The sequence below is a fragment of the Rhea pennata genome, chromosome 4 (assembly GCF_028389875.1).
Source record: "Rhea pennata isolate bPtePen1 chromosome 4, bPtePen1.pri, whole genome shotgun sequence".
NCBI classification, from domain to species: Eukaryota; Metazoa; Chordata; class Aves; order Rheiformes; family Rheidae; genus Rhea; species Rhea pennata.
This window is the reverse complement of record NC_084666.1, coordinates 50,543,498-50,563,843: the sequence shown is the minus strand read 5'-3', so window position 1 is coordinate 50,563,843 and position 20,346 is coordinate 50,543,498. Positions and strand designations below refer to the sequence as shown.

At 42.0% G+C, this 20,346-nt stretch overlaps 1 protein-coding gene across 1 annotated transcript in view; it reads right to left on the bottom strand.

The window, feature by feature from the left end:
* The window catches only part of FREM3 (FRAS1 related extracellular matrix 3), a 50,140-nt gene extending 40,950 nt beyond the window's left edge, over positions 1-9,190 (bottom strand). The window contains 7 exon segments of the mRNA XM_062574944.1: positions 2,098-2,187; positions 4,032-5,229; positions 5,232-6,248; positions 6,250-7,182; positions 7,184-7,387; positions 7,389-8,893; positions 8,896-9,190. Coding sequence (XP_062430928.1) covers positions 2,098-2,187; positions 4,032-5,229; positions 5,232-6,248; positions 6,250-7,182; positions 7,184-7,387; positions 7,389-8,893; positions 8,896-9,190 — 5,242 coding nt within the window.
* Between the last annotated feature and the right edge of the window lie 11,156 nt (positions 9,191-20,346).

Below are 20,346 nucleotides of genomic sequence, written 5' to 3'. Positions count from 1 at the left end.
ACAATAGCAGTACAGTCACTGATTCCATTGGTCTGAGTTTCTTCTGTACTGATGAAAAAAATAAATGCTTTAAGAGGATTCCTCACAAGGCTAGAACATAAAAATACAGAAAATAGCAGGCTCTCTCTTGAGTTTTGCTTAAATAGCTGCAAACTGTGCTAAAGCAGCATGCATTCTTTCCTCCTGCTGGGCCTTCAGATATTTTTTCCTGCCTCATACAATGGCTATTACAATCATGCCTTCCTTTAGGCACTGCTTTGGAAGGTAAATGCTCCTGTGAGAATATGTTTAATGTACTTCTAAGCACCAAAATCAACAAAAGCCTAATCCAGACAGAATTTCTTTTAAAAGCATTTCCCTGTGCTATGATAGTAATGACAGCATTGACTTTTCAACCCCATTTCCCACACCAAACAAGTTTCAAGCAAGTGTCTAGATGTTACTCACTTAAAACACCTTTCTAATTGACAATAGCCATGTATTCTTGTAGTTGCACCTATCACACCAGGATACAAAAATCCCTACAGTCAGTAAATACATTCATTCATAAGCATAGTTGCACACACATTTGTCACAGCCTTGCTTACTCTGTTTTGTGATATCTGCAGCAGAGATGATTATCTAGCTAAAGAATCATACTGTTTAGTGAAGACTCAGAGCACTGTTAATGAAAACATCTTGTAACCGACTCCCTTTTATTCCTTGGTGTATAAGGAATAAAAATCACCATCTGTTCTGTCATGTAATTCTTTTTTTCATTGTTTCTCATCACTATTACATTACTCCACTTAATCATGCCATAGCCAGTCAAAGACTTGTATATTCATCAACTGACAGCAAAATAAGATGTCTGTAAGGAGCAGTTCACAGCACCTTCTGCTGCATGCAAAGTGAAATGTTAGCAACGAGACAAGGAACATGTCTCCAATCTTTCTCAAACGAATAGCTCTATTCGTTTTTAACTGCATCAGCTGCAAAGCTAGAAGGTAATTGTCTTGCAAAATCTAGCTTTTTTTTTTTTTTTTTTTTTTTCCAATCCCCCTCAGCTGGCTGAGGTTCAACCTTTTCCTTTTAGCATATCGAAAGGAAGCACAAACCAAAAGCCCTTTGCAGTCTGTCATAGCTTTGTTTCCCAATTACTCCACTGGCTCCTAAAAGAGAAGATCTTTCCAACTGTAAAGCTGCCAAGGATATAAAGTACCAGCCATGAGGCATGGCTGGGTATATTCTTTGATTATGAAACAGAGATCTTCCTGTTTCCTGAAGGCCAGTGTAACTATAGCTGAATAAAATGATTTGCTTACCAAAATCTTAACTAGAAGGAAATAATTTTCTTTAAATACGGATACTGTGCATTTCCAGCTGCCTTCTGTTCCATCTTTGTTTGTAAACATGAGAAACTCAGCCCTGACAGGATTCCGATGAACCTGGGCTGAGGCTGAAAATGTTTTTAATTTCCCTTAAGCTATATCATCTTTCCTACATGAGCAAAATGTCAATAACAAATGACTTGTTCCAAATGTTCAATTATTTTTGAAAAACTGAAAATAAACAACAGCCACATTTCATTGTTCTGCTAACAGATACCCTCAGTGCACTGTCTGAAGATCTTAAACGCTGCAATAGACACAGTATGAAGAAACTACTAGAAGTGACATCCAAGCCTCTCATACTCATCTCTAAGTCGTAAAACAGATGTGACCATCTCAGCTAATCAGAGTATCTCAGCTAATCTGAGTGCTGAATGGTTATTAATCCATAACAGAATGCTTATTTCTCAGGCACATAGGTTGGATAGGTTCATAGCAAAAATCTTTTAAACACAGCTTTACAGTGGTACCTGGATTGTGACTATAATTAGCAATACAATGATGAACAGTACATATCATTAAGAGGTCATAGTTTGCCATGCAGTTTGCATTAATTGTGACAAAATACATCAAAATGAATAAAATATTCTGATTTGCCATGGACTACTATCATGGCAGTTTTAGATGCTACTTACAAAGAAATAATATATTACTTGTTTATTTAATGTCAGTAATCCCCCAGATGGTGCAGTTCTAAAATATGTATACATAAGCATCTTAATCTTACCACTGTCTTCAATGGAGAAATAGAAGATGTCACTGGTAGCACTATCATTTTCTTTCAGGATGTAGCTGATCCTCATTTCATCAGTATCAGCTAAGAAAGGGACATTTAAAATGAATTATCATAACATTACATTACATAATGTAGAACTTAATCCATTTTAACTTAAGGATTTGATTACTTACTAATAACTTGGATAACTTGTTGACTATCAGCAACTAAACTTGTATATTGTGGCAGGACTTTTTATGTTGGTCTGTGCTCAGTAACACAATATGAATTTAATTATTAAAGAATGAGAGCAAAAAGACAATGAGATATGGTTTTACCTTAAATATTTAATTTTAAATATTAAATTCAAATTTTTTTGTCTCCGCACATTAGGAAGAGTTACTTTGCTATAACTGAATTGTATCTACCGGGAGTAAAGATTTGTCCACCTTTCAAAAATCACTTTAATCAATGTTTTTAAGTTTTGCTATGACACACACAAGAATTGCAGGTGTATCAGGGTAAATATGAGAATGCAGCAAGCTTTCCTTCTTAATCACAAATAGGTGTAAAGTCAATACAACTTTGATTTGAAATTCCTAGAGAATAGGAGAAAATCATCAGTATGTTTCCACTTACCTTAAAGTTGCAGATATCCTCCCCTGCACCCCAGAAGTCATCTGCTTTTGCTTCTACTTTAGTTACACCAACAGTGGTTTCGCTTGACACAAACATGTTCTGAAGATCTCTAAATGTTCTTTATACTCCATTCAGCATTAAGCTTTTCTAGAGCTAATATTGATGCATTAACAGACTTATTCCCCTGGAGTTACCAGTTGCCCTTGTTCTTGCACGACAAATTTGCGAACTTCTTGTCAAATGAAAACATATGAAACATTCTTGAATGAACTACAAATGATTTTCACAACACTGCAACTTGAGAGACAAACTGCAAACTTTTAAATACACACCTGTGTTATCATACTCTTAAACCTATGGATCTGCCTGAAAGCTACAGATAAATTCATAAAATGGAGATAAAGGCTTTTTCTCTTCCTAAATTGTTTTCCCTTGCAAAAGAAAGGTAACATTCCTGAGCATTTAACAATAATGGAGAGCTCTATTCCTGTTAAAGTGTCTAATGAGAAATTTGGTAGGTGGTGTCCCTCTGGCTGATAATGAAAGCACACTTGAGGAGGCAAAGGCCCAACTGGAAGTTTCCTTGAGAAAGCTTTCACCATTCTATTCACTATTCTGGACAGTGAACAACATTCCTGAACCCAGTAAACTCTGTGAGATCTGCTACAGCACAGGACTGATCTATGAGGAGTCCTACTGCTGTCACTGAGCTCCACCATCCTTTGAGCCTCTCCTGTCAACACAGGTTAGGTGGAGCAGATCCAAATACCTCCCTATGTTCACAGCTTTCTCTGTGAAATGGGAACATCCAAAACTACTGAGCTTCCCCCACTCACCTTCTTAACACCAGATCCAGGGAGGTGCAGAATTGTCAAGCACCTTTGCAAGCAATATACTTAGAAAACAACAGTGATATCTGAGCACGAGTTAATTTCCAGGAAGACAAACAGCAACTTGGAAAAGACATTGGGGACAGATTTGTAAGTCACTGTTTCAGATTTTAGCCTATCTCCTCATGAATATTACCATGCTATGCACATAGTAAAATGTACATTTAAAACACACTAGGAAACACATTAATGCATGCACATAAGATCCAGAACTTTCCTATTGTGCCTTCATAGGTAAAACTAAGCCTCATTTTTTAAAAGCATGTATGTACAATTCTGAACATATGCATATACTTTGTAATTGTAAGACACTGAATTCTAAATTTCCTGAAACAGAGAAAGATTCAAATTGTATAATGCAAAATATCCGTTCACTGGACCTAATGATTACAAGTAAATCCAATAATCATCACCAACCTTGCATAAATGTTCCAATGCTCTCATTTCCAAGGCCAGTGTTAATGATGAAGCCATGCTCTCGCCCATCTGTTATTCTGTATTTCAACAGTTTGTGTGGACTGTCCTGGTCTTCCACCTTTAGTGCCTTACTAGTGATGAGGAAGCCTAACTGCCCAGTTGGAAGGCTTCTCAGAGTGGAGGCACCCTTGTTTACCACTAACTGTGGCACCCTATTGTCCAGCAAATTGATCTGAATCCTCAACATCTGGGGTTGATGGGTCTCCATGTCAGTGTCAGGGAAAACATAAAAGTTTGTGTGGGTGCCATCAGTCACAGAGAAAGAGAAGCTATCCTGGCTGATTTCTGTACCATCATGTCTATAGCTGATAAGATTCTCGCTCAAGTCTTCTTCGGTGAAGCAGGTTACTGGGTAGCTGTTGTTGTACAGCTGTTGTTGTACAGGTTCCTGGCCGTGCACAGGAACCTGAGTGACTGTGAAAAGGAGTCAACAGTCAGGTGTATCCCCATCTTCCACAGTCAACTCAAAAGGGGTGATCAGTCTGGTATTCCCTTCCTCAACCAGAAGGTTACCAGTAGTTAGAATCGGCTTTTTACTGTCTACGTTTGTAATGGAGACCCTGAAGGTGCGAAAGACTGGGTTATATCCATCTGTCACTTCAAATTCAAAACTGTCTATCTTCATCTCATCCTCTGCACTATGAATGTAGTAAATCTTGTTGCCAGCAAGTTGGAGTTGAGTAAAGGCAACAACAGGTATCCCAGGACTGCCTGAGTGCTCTAAATGGCCCCGAGTAGGGGACCAGGTAATGGTGAAGCGCAAGTTCTCGTCAGGACTGTTAACATCGCTTGTGCCGAGCAGGTCAGTTGTGAGCGTCACCTTTCCACCTTCTTTCAGAGCTACCCCCTTGTTGATCACCTCAGGGAAGACCATACCAATGCTACTGATGGTAATATAGAAATACCTGTCTATCAAGGGGTTAATACCATCAGTGACATCAAATTTAATCAGATCATGGACTCCACGTAGGCTGGCATGAATATAACGAATAAAACCTTGGTCTAAATCATCCTGGGTGAAGTTCATGCCTTGTGTAACGTTGCACAGCACTTTCCCTTGTCTGTTGAGGTGCAGTAATAAACCCTGCCTAGGTGCCAAACAGATGATGTAGGCAAGGTTCCTGTCCTCTGAATCTATACATCTGTGGCTTTAAGGTCCTGGCTAGAGATGACCTTGGACTTTCCACTCTCTACTTCTAGCCCATTGTTGATTGCCATCCTGGGGGTCTCATCATCTACTGGGATCACCATGATCGATACTTTCCGTTGCACCGTGTGCTGCCCATCGCTCAGCTGAATTTGAAAGCTATCTTCTTTTGTCTCTGAGTCATCGCGTTCATACACAATGCTGGAAGCCTCCTGGATTGCCTCCGTGGTGAAGCTGTGAACAGGTGCAATGCCTGTGGACAGCTGCTGCACAAAGTGCCCATGTTTTGGAGGGATGGTAATAACAAAGCACAGTTTGTCTGGAGGAAGGCCTACATCGGCTCCATTAAGGATGGAGGTGTCAATTACCAGGCTCATCCCCTCAAGCACTGTGAACTCATGCACAAACAGCTTTGGCTTTTCATCATTGGTGGGGATGATGATGAAGGGGAAGAAGTTATGAGGGGAGAAGTTAATACCATCAGAGCACTGGAAAGTGAATCTGTCCTCTACAGGCTCCACCCCTTTGTGAATGCTCTGCACATAATTGATGTGACCGAGACAAACATCTTTGATGGAAAAGGCACTAATGGCCATACCAGCTCTAGACTTCTCGGATCCTGGGGCTGGAGAGATGTTCTCCAAATATCCTGAAGTGAACTGAACTGTGATAATGCACAAGATGTCATCTCTGGAAGTATCTATGTCTTCTGCATCCAGCTGATCCAGAGTTAGAGTACTCTTCCCTCCCTCAAGGACACTGCATGGCTCTGCCCCAACCATCACTTCAGGTGCAATGCTGTCCACAGGCAATACGGTGAAAGCCACACGTACCCCTTGCGGCGTGCTGCCTCCAACCCATTTGCTGGATAGGTCAGAGATGGTGAGATTGAAGGAATCATACCTCTTTTTCAAGCCAATCTCTCCACTGGTGTGAGCATAGGCTACAGCTCCACCGATGAGGTCGTGCTGGGTAAACTTTTCTAATTGCACTCCATCCACAAGGATGTCATCCAGCTTGGGGGGGATCCTGCACAATGACGGTCAGCACCAAATCATCTGTATCCTCATCAGTACCTTGGATAAGTGATGTGGTAATCTCAGCAACACCATTTTCCAAGATATCAAGGGCTGCTCCCACCTGCCTATGACCACCAGGGAGAGCGATGCTATGGCTTTCATCATCCACAGGCTGCACAGCAATCTTGACTGTGATGGGCACATGATGGACTCCATCACTCACTTCCAGCTGGTAAGAATCACTGGTGAACTCATCACCATTGTGCTTGTAGGAGAGACGCCCACCAGCAACATGATCTAGCAGGAAAGATTCTCCTTGTGCCATCAGACCCTCCTCCAGATAATGCAGATGGCCATGCACTGGAGCTTGAGTTATTGTGAAGACAATCTGGTCTGCATCAGTAGTGTCCAGTTGATTGCTGGCGAGAAGGAAGCTGTTTCCCTCAAGCACAGTGAAGCCTGTATTGGTAATCTGAGGTGGCTGGCTGTCCACTGGCTGCAGGAACAGGGTAAAAGTACCAGGTAGAGAATTGCCAGCTGCATCCTCTACAAGGAATGTGAATTGCACTACCCATGGTGTGATCTCCAGCTCCTGTTCTGGAGGTTGATATGCCACCTTGTGACGGTTGACTTGGGCCTGGGTGAAATGTGTAATGGATGTCTCAGGGCTGTCAGCCAACACAATCCACCCAAAGACCACAGAGTGATTCTCATCCGCATCAGTTGGGGCAGTCAGCAAAGTGTACTTCAGATGCCCGTCATCAGTGTCGAAGTCAGTGTACCGTAAATTGTGCTTCTTAAAGGGAGTCAGGTGATATTTTTGCACTGTCATCTGCAGGCTACTACCTGGGTACAGCGCAGGTGGCAGATTGTCTACTGGTTGCACTTTGACAGCAAACACGTGATCCCCAGACTTGTTAGGGGGGGTCATTGCTGTCCTGCAGATGGAACACAACATGGTCCATTGCTAGGCTGGTGCTGTGAGCTCCGATGTGCCTGAAGAACGGCCTCCCATTGAGGATGTCTTGCTGCAGCCACTCACTCACCACCCTCTCATATGTACCTTTGTCCTCCACAAAGTGCCAGGGGAAGGCAGAGGAGTCACTGTCCAATTCTGCGCCGCTTTCCTTTGCTCTCAAAAGACGCTGGTGGCTCTGTTTGACGTAGCAGCAGCTCCCCAAAGCAGTGAGAGTACAACGGGGATGCTATTGAGTCCCTAACCAGGACAAATCTGATTGAAGGATCATCAGAGTCAATGTCTGTGGCACTGAGGATGAAAGGTGAGATTTGGACAGTCTGGTGCTCACTCAGCACCAACCCAGTGTTTGCATTCAGCAGTGGTGGTTGATCGTCATCAGGAGCAATGGTGATGGGGTACAGAAATTCAACCTGGTGCTGCCCATCCACCATATGCAACACAGTGTTGTCACTGTAGCTGTGCTCACTGCCATCATGCTGGTAAATCACTTGCCCTGCTTCCAGCTCTGCAGCAGTGGAGTACTTGCAGCTGAGTGGCACGCCAAGAACGTTGATCTCCCCATACTGGAGGCCCTGTGTAACACAGACCTTCACTTCTTTCAAATTGTCCTCATCACTGATCTCCAGGTTGCCAGACAGGGGTTGTGACTGGCCCTCAAAGAGCATCAGCTGAGGGCCAGCCACATAACTGAAAATGGCCACAGGAGCCAGTGTGTTCATGGGTTTCACTAGGATCACAAAAGCAAAGGGCTCTGAGAAGGCACTGTCAGAATCCAGCACCTCCACTTCCACCTGGAAAAGCTGCTCCTGGTCTGAGTCCAGTGTAGGGGGCTGGTAAGCAATCTTCAGTTCCCTCACCTCCTGCTGTGAGAAAGTGGCAAGGGGCCGGCTGGGGTCATCAGTGCTGAGCAGGTAGCCTTGCTGCAGTGGGTCACTGGGCCAGGGCAAGGCGAGATTGAAGATCAGGACGTCTGTGCTTGTCTCCAGGTCCTCAGCAGCCAGCACATCTGGGGTGAGGGCAGTGAGCGCAAATTGGTCCACCTCCATCACGAGCAGTGCCAAGAACCTGGTTTTGGGTGGTGTGTTGTCAGCCCCTTTGCAGATCCACACCAGCACCTGGAAGTACTCCCACTCCTCGGGGCCGGCAGCGGGCAGCACGGACACCCGCGCGGGGGTGCGGTCCCGCCTGGGAGAGGCTGTGGCCGCCGTGCGCTGGTAGCGGATCCCCGCTTGCAGCACGGCCAGACAGTCGCCGCTACAGCCGGCGGGCAGGGGCCGCCCCTCGGCGTCCAGCAGCCGCCCGTAGGCGGGCAGGGGGCCGGCGCCGACGGCCGCGGGGGGCAGCAGGATGAGGGGGCAACGCCGGCCGGGCTCGCCCTCGGGGAAGCCCAGCACCTTGCCGTCCAGAGGGGGGCTGAGCCCCCGCAGCTTCCCCACGGGCAGCGGCAGGTTGCGGCTGAGCAGGCGCAGCTGCTGGAAGAGCACCTCCACCTCCAGCGCAAAGGGCACGACCAGGGTCCGGCGGGGCGAGTCGCAGCGGAGCTGGAGGCGCAGGCGGTGCCGCCCGGGGCTCCGGGCGCCGAAGTGGGTGTAGGTGACCTGCCCGCGGGCGAAGGCGCAGGGGAAGCGCGGGGGCGCCAGGGCGGCGCGGCCCCGGCCCCCAGCACCGTCACCGCGCACCGGTACCCGAGCCGCACCCGCAGCACCAGGTCCGCCGCCGCGTCCAGCGGCGCCGAGCAGCCGAAGGGGACGCGCAGCCCGCGGTTGGTCACCAGGATGCCGGGGGCGCTGGGCTCCGCCGCCTCCCGCGCAGCCAGGAAGCCCAGCAACGCGGCGGCCAGCAGCGCCCGGGCCGCCCCGGCCCCGGCCTGGCTGCTGCGGGGCAGCGCGCTCCTTGCGCGGCCCGGGCGCGGTGCCGCCGCGCTGCTCGGCGCTTGGGGGGCCGGTGCCCGCATACCTAGCGCGTCCGCGAGGGCAGCTCGGAAAAGCCGGAGGGCTGCAGGAGGCTGCCCGCCGTCCCTGCCTCGGCCCGGCCCCGCGGCTGCGGGTGCCGCGGCGAGGGGCAGCGAGCCTGGGCGGGACAGTGAGGGGGGCGGCGGGGCCGGGAGCGCGGGAGCGCGGCGGCGCTCGGGCCGCGTGCGCGGAGGGAGGGAGGGGGGGGGGGGGGCGCGGAGCAGGTGCGCTGGCTTTAGCTGTGACTGTAGAGACTTGTCTTTTCGGGGAGCTAAATACATGCACCTGATTCCCTCAAGCCGGGAGGCTGTATCTTGCAAATATAGCTGCATTTGGTCAGTAATAAGAGTGTTGCTGAATAATCATTTATGGGTAGAAAGGATTTTTCTATTCTTGACAGAGACATTGCACCAAATTCTGCTCTTTGGTAGAATGTGACTGGGAACAGACATTGCCCGCTGAACCTTGTGTGTACATGTACATACACACGCTCAAGCAAGCACAGTTCACAAAATCTACATTTTCTTTCACACTGAACAAAACCTGGGTACTTGTGCTGAGGTAAGGAACAGAGCCAGTATACAATGGCTGCGTAAAACCCACACATTGCATCTGTTTCCTTCAAGTTTTCTACTGACGTTAAGAAAAGAGAAGTTTCTGAGTAATTTTGAAGACAGGATAAGTTTTCCTCCATTAAAATAAATGGAATGAGAAATCTGCTCAGTTACAATTTTTTCTAGGAGTGAGACAAGAGTGAGGAATTTTCCCATATATTTATACTCAACTCACACACAACAAGCTGTGAAAGATGGTAGTATAAATATATCACAAATATGAACGTACACTATTAGATGAATTCAGAAGAACAGTAAGCTACATATCATGAAGTTACGGAAAGCTAACATTATAAAGCATTGGCAGATTAAATGCGAACAGCACAGAATGGTTCTCACTGCCTTGCTCAAAGTTTGTTCACAGCACAAGAGAACTTTCTCCTCTATTTCACTAGCTTTTCAATTATTTCATCTTGATTATGTCACTGAAGCCCAGTCCTGTAAGTATGCACAGGTCCTCATATTACGTACCAGTAAGCCTGTTAAAAGGAAGGCTCTCATAAGTATTTATCTGCTGTAAAGGAACAGTTGTTTTTCCATTTCTTTGGACACGACTCAAAGCCCTCTAAGTTCTACGATCACCTTTCAGTTGACTTTGATGGGCTTTGGATCAATGTTGGCTATACACAATATCTAAAATCAAGTTCAAATAACTGTTAAACAAGAAGTTTTACGTGCTCAAGCAGCTCCTCTGTGTCTCAAATGTAAGCTGGAGTAGTCTTCTTCCTACAATCTTATCTCAGATAAAAATAACTGTATTCCAATATTAAAGTTTTATGATTAACAGTAGAGATCAGACAGCATATAAAGCATGAATGATAGATATTGGTGAAAGATTCTATAGGTCTTGATTTATGACCGTGTTAATTCAGTATTATGGTAGTGTAACAACAATCAAAAATAGAAGTGGCCCATTCTTTCCTTTATGTTCTACACATTTGTTTTGTAATTAATACTCTTGACTACAAATTAGGCTCAAGAATATTTCTTCTTTACATTCAAAGAAGAATGAAAATCTTCATAGATATAAGACAGTTCAAAACTTGGTGCAGCAAAACGTAAGTAGCTAGGTCCTCAAATGTCTAAGGATAATTTTTTAAACAATGCAAAACAAATATAATACTTATTTAGAGTGTTCATTAAATTCGGGGGGGGGGGAAGAGAATCTCCACTTGCTTCATTAAAGAAACTAAGACATATGTTCTAAGCTTTTCTCTGACAAATTGTATTTAACAAAAAAGTAATGTTAAGAAGCTCCTTGCACTGTTCCTGTACGAATCAAGATTTTTTTTTAATCACACAGTTAAGTTTAATTTTGAATGCACACGCACTGATGCAAATACATTTAACTTTTAGAAGCTGAGTAGGTAGAAGTGACCTCTAGCCATTCACTGGGGCAACACTTGGATGTGTTTGGGGTTAGGATTTCAGAGCAGATTACAATGGAAAAACTAGATTTATAGTAATGGCTATAACCTTTTGTCACACGCTGATCCTTTTTCAGAGTCACACAAATACACAGGCATAGACTTGCATCCAGAAAGATGGTAGAATAAATATTTATCTGCTAAATAAGTGGATGCATGATCCCTTGTAAAACAAAGTACCTCCTTTGAAAACCATTTCTGATAGTGCAGTTATCTTCTCATACCTAACAGTTATAAGCAAAGCCTTAGACAAGTGTCCATCTACCTGGGCATAGAAATACACAGAGATACAGTAATAAAAATCATCTTTTTGCTTACCTTGAAATTTTTTGCCAAAATACCACCGATTTCATCCATGGTTGGAAGTCTCCACTCACCTTACTGTCTGAACCCTTCATCAGTGCTGTGGAACAGTCTTTTCCATCTAGCTTGGTTCTGATCTTTCAAAAATTGAGAGAATACGCAGGTCCTAGCATTAGTCCATCTTTTTGTAGTTTTCATCTCTCTTGAAATGAGAGAAAAGGAAGCACTGTCCTGGAATGAGCATGGACATACTAGCTGGAGGGACGCGACTCTCGAAGGCATTCAAATTAGATGTGATGAATCTGAAAAAATGAAAACATAAAAATAAGTTATTAGAACATTTTCTAAATTAACTTCATGAATATATCTATTTTGGTAAGCGCATGACCACATCTACTCTAATGCACCTAATTCATTTGTGAGTGGCAGTATAAGATGTGGTAATGAACAAACCAGCCATCTCTTCTGCCCTCCCCAAAGTAATTAGGTTTTAATTCCTGGGTAGAAATTTCAGTTTAAACATTGCTTTGCTAGACTAAGCATATGCTTATTATCTTCACTTAACATCCTTTTGATAACTGAAAACGCATCCGAGTCCATTAAAAAACACACAAACAAAAAACCCCTACCTTATGCAGGTGAGATCCCCTGATTTGGAAGATCACCTGTTGTCAAAATCTGAATGCCAGCAAGCATTAGGCAAGTAACAGGTTAGCAAATCAAAATCTAGTCCTTACAGGGTTTATGCTTATACACCTCTGGCCATAACTTTGTTAAGACTTCTGTGTTTCAGACCTGAAGCAGTAGGATGCACTCACATTAGAAAAAAAAAAAAAAAAAAAAAAAAAAAGATTTTTTTCCTAAGACATTCATATTATACATCTCAAATCTGAGAGAGGAGTAATTTATCATATAGTTGATTCTCTTGTTTGAGTTATTGAAAGCATTTGATGCAGTGAGAGCCATACCCCACTGAGATCTCAGTTCTCCAATGTTTAACATTCATTTATCTTTACACATTGACTTTATAAGGGGAGACAAGTCTTAGCATATTCAATACAACTAAGAACCGGGCACAGCACCAGATTTGAGTGTTTGCTTCCTTAAGGAGAGAGTCCTGAAAAAAAAAAAAATATATATATATATATATTTAAACGTTAGTTACCGTACTCAAAGCCCTCACTGTCTGTGGTTTAGAGTAGTAAGAGGTCAGAGACTTGCATGGAATCATACATTAAAGGACAGGACGCTGGACTAGAAGCCATTTCTCCCTGTGCTCCGAGTACCAGACTTCTTTGCTTGCCTTGCTAGGCATTTGTCACTGGATCACTCAAAGTGCTCACATCTCGTTACCACACAGAAAAGCAATGAATGAACTAATATTTATAATGGACCATTTTACAGTGAAAACAATCTTTAATTTGTAATAAAGGCTCTTAAGAAAATGGGTTACGAATTATTCTATAATTACATCTTTGTTATATTTTGGACACCAGTGTAAAGTTGTAGAGACTTAAAATGCTAAATTCACTACTAGTGAAACAGTCATTTCCATTGAAGTGAACATATTTACACTCATCCACATCCAAACTTCAGGGTTTTGCCTTGAAAAAAATCGAGTAGCATTGGAGCTACATTATCTAACACGTCTCCTTTCAGAAGGAGGGGAAAAAACCTTGTCATATTGCATCGCAGACATACTAGGCTATGCTGTATCATGCCATAGGATCCCATCCAGATGAATGAATGAGAGCAAGCATGTACAACAGAAGTTCTGTCTCACAGGTTATGCACTTGCAGGGTATATTAAGAACCATAAGATTAACATCTTCAACTCAAAATGCAGCTTTATATTGAGGGATACTTAGACCTAGCATGCTTATTGATGCTTCTGTCTCCTCTCTATACCCCCAAAACCAACAAGGATATACTGTGAGGGCTGAGCTAACAGTCCTTAGGTGTATTTATCTTCAAAGAAAAAGGAGGCCATTCACACTGAAACAGTCCAAATCTGCAGACTGTTCTCTTTCTTATTTGACCTGATGCTGATGATCTTGCAAGACACAGGGACACTGGGGAACGCTTGTTTCTCCCCAGATGTTTTGAGTGAGCAGAGATGGTGTCATGGAATCTGAAAAGACCGTTAATGCAGCCACCCCAGGTCAGTTGAGGCACCGACTTACGTACGTCATGTTACAGCACAGAACCCTTTGCATTCTGGATGGGCAGATGGGATAATGGAAACAAGCAAATGCGCTAATGAGAAGTTTTCCTTGTAAAATTATCCTAGAGTGAAATCTCGTTGTTACTGTGAGGATATAAGGTATTTAAATCTACCTATGGAATCAGACAGCTCCTCTGAAGTTTCTTAATGTTACTTTATGAATGGTCAGTCTTTACTTAAATTTGAGAATCTTTCAACATTGCACAAGTACATAAGTTGGCTTCATGATGCTCAAATAACAATTTTGCATATTACTGTAAAAATACAATTCCTAACAAAGATCCTTGTTATTATTAAAAAACAGTCACATAAACTTTGTGACAAAATTTCATAAGCAGTTTTATATATCAACATTGAAAATATAAACACTAAGTAGTCCATCTATTATACTGTTTTCCTTACAAACTGATCAGTTCTTAATCAGATACAATTGGAGAACAGATAGATTTGCTATCAAAAGTGACTGGGTACTATTCAATTTTCAGAAAGGTCTATTCCATTTCAACAGGGTAAAAATCCACTCGGCAGCAGCCGTTCACAGGACCTCTTTAGTCCTTCTCCATCTCACAGCTGCAGAGCACAAACGCAGGCCAGGAGCTCCCTCCGGAACGCTCCAATAGACATTTCATACCGTAACACCCCGCTACGATGCAGCCAGTGGCTTCACTGAGTTTGATTGACAAAGTGGAGCAATTGGGCAGTGACACATACAAACACCAAGGAAACTCCCTGGTGCACAAGATTCCTAAACTGATGGCTTTGCCGTCCCTTTGCTCATTTGCAGTAGCACTCCAGGGTATAGACAAGGCTTGTAAATAGCTACAGATTTGGAAGAGATCAACTTTTCACTTGCTTAATCTGAAGTGCTAGTGTTATATCCAACGCATTCTGCCCAGGCAGAATATTTTTCTATCACAGGGAGGAAGGAAAACAACAACAGGTCAAAGATCTCCTAAATCTAGCTCTGTATATGCCCTTACACGAGGAACAATTCTGCCCCATTCTCATAGAGACACTTTCCGCAGAAGGAAGGGGAAAACTCTGCTAAGAATAATATAATACAATGCAAGGGCTATTAAATTTAAGATTAAAAGTGTTCACCATACGCAACACTTCATATTAATATTTTTCTCTACAGTACTGATGTTAAACAACATAGCAATCTTATAAGCATCCAGTATGACTTGGCTATTGACATTACAAGTGTTCTTTACTTCATTCCATTTTACTGTCCTCTCTTCTCTGCTTATTAATTCTACACCTCAGTCCTAAAATGATTTAAATACAGCATCACATGCACATCTTTGAAAGCCACTTCCTTAGACAAGGACAATTATTTTATGCACCATTACCTGATAGCAACTTGCAAGGTCTACAGCATACTTCAGGAGCTTATAGGCAGTTTGGGCACATGTGCGACCAATTAGAGACTTAAGCAGAATCAGCTGTGCACAGATGCAGCCACAAACACAAGACATCCATCTACAATCAAGGTTAATACAAACTGGTAAGAGAATCTGAGTTTCTATCAACTATTAGCATTACATTGAACTGTACATAGAGCTATAGCCAACTAAGACTATATCCTACTGGTTTTATCTTTTAGTCAACCCCATACAGACTCACAGGCACTGAAACCCAGTTAATGGATATTTATTTGTATATGATTATATAGTCAAGCAATTCCCCCACCCATACCATAACAAAGTCTGGAAAAATAAAAAGTTACTTTTCTCATTTACAGTTTGAGTCTTTGAAGGCTGATGCTTTCAGACTTTTCTTGTATTTATATTCACAATTTAAAAAGTAACAGTCACAGATACTCAACATGACTGAAAAATATAAACACTGCTCTAACCCTAACAATAGCTTAATCAGTAAGAGCAATCAGCAATGCTGATTTATTTGTTGATACAGCCAAAACTTGCTAAAACTTGCTAAAATCATTCAAGTCTACAGAAAGAAGAGTTGCCTACCTCTACTGCTGGTAGTAAATTTTCATAGAGTTGCCAGTGCTGCTTTAGGGCTTCTGCCCTCTAACCTCAGATTTCTCTTCCAGAACAGGACACCCTGTAAGCTGCTGTTTCAAGCTCTGCTTCTCCCTTGAGCTTGCTGGGAGCAGGGGCAGCTGGAGCGCCCTGCGTTGCCCCAGGCTTCCCCGCACCTGGGGCAGGCAATGCCACAGCAGCACCTGCATGAAGGGTCGTTCACAGGCAGTGAGCAGCTCCCTTGCCTCCCAGTTTGCAAGACCCAGGCCAAGTAGGAGAAGAAACAAGCCTGCGATTGGAATTACATCATTTCACTGTTTTTTTTTTTTTTTCAAAAAAGCTTAACACTTTTGAGAGGAAGAGGCTTTACAGCAAAACCTTCTATAACTTGTAACTTGTTTGAAGGCAGAAAGGGAGATTTTAGATCACAGAACAACCTCATTATTATCGCAAAGAGACTGTTGCAAGTCTCCCATTAAAAATGCTGGTCTTTTATTTAAAAAAAATGCCCTCAACACCCTAAAGCAACTCCGTCACCAAAACATCTTTCCCCACCCTGATAATGTGTTTCGAAACACTGAACAAGGAAAGCAACTCATTTCAGGCTGCAGCGTGTGTAGAAGCCCTCATCATAGGCTATATTTGCAAGCTATTGGTTGTTCTCCACGTACAGCATTGAGTTTAACAGTAGGTAGATTACTTTAGAAAAGTACCCACTTTGATAAGCCACGATGCAAGCTATTTTGATTCAGCTCCTCTGGCAGTAGTTTAAATCTCTAATTTGAACAAATGCTCAGAGGTCTGATGGTCCAAAATTCTAGACTCTACATGCATATCACTACTTCTAGTTTTAACTACTAACTTAACTCAGCAGCAAGTTTATTATAGACAAAAGTACTCCACATTTTCTCAATGCTTTTAAATTCATTGTTTCCTCTCTACATATGATGCCTTTTTTATTATCATAACTATTTATTAGAATTCTGTGCTGCTGGTACCTTTGCTTGCCATCACTACAGCTACAAAATGGCAAGATCACCTTCCTCCCTTTGCCAGCTACTGCTAATACCCAAGATTTGCATTACCCTTCTTAACCATAGATCTTGAAAACAGGCACAGAGTTGCACTCAAGATTGTCTTTCAGGAACATCCTTCAGTCCTGGGCCTGAAAACCCTGTTCTACAGTTTTTACACAGTAGTGTAAAAAGTGCAGGTTTTACATTCTTTTTCATCCATAGTACTAGAAATTGTAGTGCTCATATGCCTTAGAGAAGATCCACAAATCTTTATGCTGAATACTATGTAAACTCCAGATTGAATTTACTATTTTCTACAAGCCCTTCTTCGGTATCTTTAAGTATGAACAAGTTATGTTCATGAGTGACCCTTTACATGACCACTGTAATTTGTGCATCAATAGTTTGCTAGATAGGATTTCTAATTTCTTGTAGATTAACTTTTCTGGAAAGGCAAAAAACCCCACAACTTATTGTTGCTTACCTATAAGCATCTGCCTTTATGCATTTTCCTAACGGGCATACAAAATATTAAGGGCATCAAAACACCTTGGAATTCCTGCCCAAACCATTTTCAAAAAATAAGCCCACCATGATGTCCAGAGCAAAAAACCACACATGAACAAAACCTCCAAAACAACTAAAATTCATTTGTGAGTCTCAACAAATTTTCATTTTCATTTATTTTAACTTTTCATTTATTTCTGACTGAAAAATATACCCTGAAATGGGATGCAATTTATGACATTTTGGCAATACAAAGTAAGTTATAGGTGGAGGTCAGTGTTCAACAGTTAGTTTTTGCTCTATCTGCTACTGTATAATACGATATTATTTAATTTAAACTCAATGCACCAAACATTAACTGTGGCAGTAATAAGCAGGCAGAGAGTATTTCCTGGAAATTAATAAGTGACTGGGAGAAACTGATACCCTTAGGATTAACCTTAGTTTATTAACAATTAGGAAATACTCTGCATGGTGTCTTTTTGTGCTTTGTATACTTTAAAAGAAAAAATTCTATACACTTGTATCAGTATTTTATAACTAACAATAGTTTTGATCAATACACATCGTACAGAATGTTTCTAAATATTACTTATTTAAGTAATGTGAAATGTGAAAAAATGTGATTTTTTTATGTTGCCTTAGCATTAAGTTCAGCAAATATTTCTCAGTATAATCAATTTCTTCTAATTAATGGAAAAATCATTTAATACCCTAGGAGATCTGTTTTGTCCCTATTGCACTATACCTAGTGTTCTTTCAAGAATGTTCAGAATCTCAAGGATGCATGACAGTTATCTATGAGACTAAAAAACCTGTAAGGTTTAAAAATATCATTAATTTTATTTAATCCTACCTACTGTTTTTGATAAGTTGCCTAATCATCTTTTTATGTTGCAATGAACAGATGTCTGCCACCAAAAAAAAGAAGTTACTCTTAGCTGGCTTTGAAGATATTTCTTTTGTATGCTAAACTTAGGGTTGCTCAAATCAATGCATGGTATTATCCTCTTTCAGCAGATACTGCTGACTGCCCCTGGACCACACAAACCGGTAGGGAATCCCTGCTCCCATTAAAGTCAATAGGAGTTTTGCAGCCAAGTCCCACAAGACCATCATTTCATTCTGTGTGTCAATGCTAGTTCCATGGTACCAAACTTCAGTATTTCATCCATCTCTTTCATCATCTATTCTGTTTAAGTGCAGAGAAACAGCTTTGCAAGTTCCAGGTTTCTGCATGCTTAGCAAAAAAAACCTCAGGTACATTTAGGCCAGCCAACACCTCTGGAGTAACAGACCTTGAGAAAGGGAGAATACTGCAAAGCTTCACAAAAAAGTATTTGGGTATGTTGGGCACATCATGTATTGCTGGCAAGATGATCACAAGCCTTTCTTTTTGGCAAGTTTATATTCCCCAAATTACTATCCTAGGAGTAAGAGTTCATTTTTAATGAAAAAAGTCTAAAGCTAAATGACCACAGTGAGAAACACATTTCCAACTTTTGAAAGGAAGTAGAGTTCGGACATTTTTACATACAAAGATGCAAACCAGAGGAAGGGAAGAGAGGCAGACATTTACAGCAACACTAATAGCCTTTCTCCTGCCATTCTTGTCTGTTCAAGTCAGCTTCTCTGACATTTAGGAAAAGCTTCAAGCTATATTAGTATAAGTGTATATATATTATCATTGCTGCTTAAGTTTTAGCCCATACAGCTTCTGCAGTCAAAAATGGTACAGCACTGTTGCTGTCTGTGCATAGAAAGCATGTGGCATGTATGGAAAGGAATTGAGGTTGCAGAGTCAAAACACAGAGAAGCTTCATTCAGGAAAAAAGATTTAGTCACAGCATGATCAAACAAGTTATTTTACACAGTTTTATTAATTTTTAATGGTTGCAGGCATGCACTAGATTAACATGAACTCCAAACCTTGCCCTGATCTCAGCTAGCCTGGTCTCCTATTGTTTCTGTTGAATACAGTTCTGTCACTGAAGTCAAATGATCTTTCCACAAAATCACAGTTGGCTACATCTTTGAGGGCACCAAAAACAATTTTCTGCACCAAGTCTCAGCCTAGTGGCACATCCCTTAGTGATCCCCTGCACCCCCATATTCTTCCTAGATCTGCTCTCAAAGTCCTCTCAGGCTGTTCCTGGGACCTACCCCAGAACTACATAGGTCACTGCATCACCTCCTTAAACTCCTCTGTAATTCACATTTTGGGAGGTTTTAGGCTTAGGAATCCTGAACAGTTTAGGCTTTCCCCCCTACCAATTTAAATTCTTGCAACTTTGTTCCCCCAAATTTCCTTCCTTTTTACAAGACCTGGATCCTAAGGACCTGGATGCTTATTGAGTGATGTACTCTCACACATTTGGAGCCAGCAACAGTACTCGATTCTTTGCCATGGAAGGTGAGACAGAGCAAACAGGGGCAGCTCAGTTGGAGTGTCCTCCCAGGGTGGATGCACCCTGTGATACTTCCAGTCTAGAAAAAACAGACTCAAGTTCTCACTGGTTGTGGGTTTTTTTTCCTCATTAGTTACAAAATAAGAAAGGACACCAAAATTCCTCAGGAAAGAAAATGTAATTGCTCATTAATCAAATTTTTTGACGACAGTTTATGCACTTTGGTTGTCTCTACCTATAAGAAAAACATTTAAGTTTAGAGCCAGCTCCTGCGAGAGCTGGGGGCCAAGTGAGATTGGCCTTTGGAGGAAAACTGATACCAATACGATACCAAATACAATATCAAACTGACACCAATACGTAGCAACAATACTACTAGTAATAGTGTTCATGTGTAGACTATAAATACCGTATCAAGAGGAAAAACAAATGGGCAAGCCAAAAAATCAGACAGGTACTGAAATTTGACTTATACATTAGATAGATGTGATCATGTGACTTAAGTTTGGAGGTATAATAATGAGATATAAAGCTGTTCTGCTGCAAGAACAACATTGGTTAAAGAGGAAGATTTATCTGTTCCCATCCTCAGAGAACGGCTACTCCTCTCCTTTAATGTATGTAAATGAACTAATTTTTTTATTATTTTTAGTTTTGATAAATGATAATTT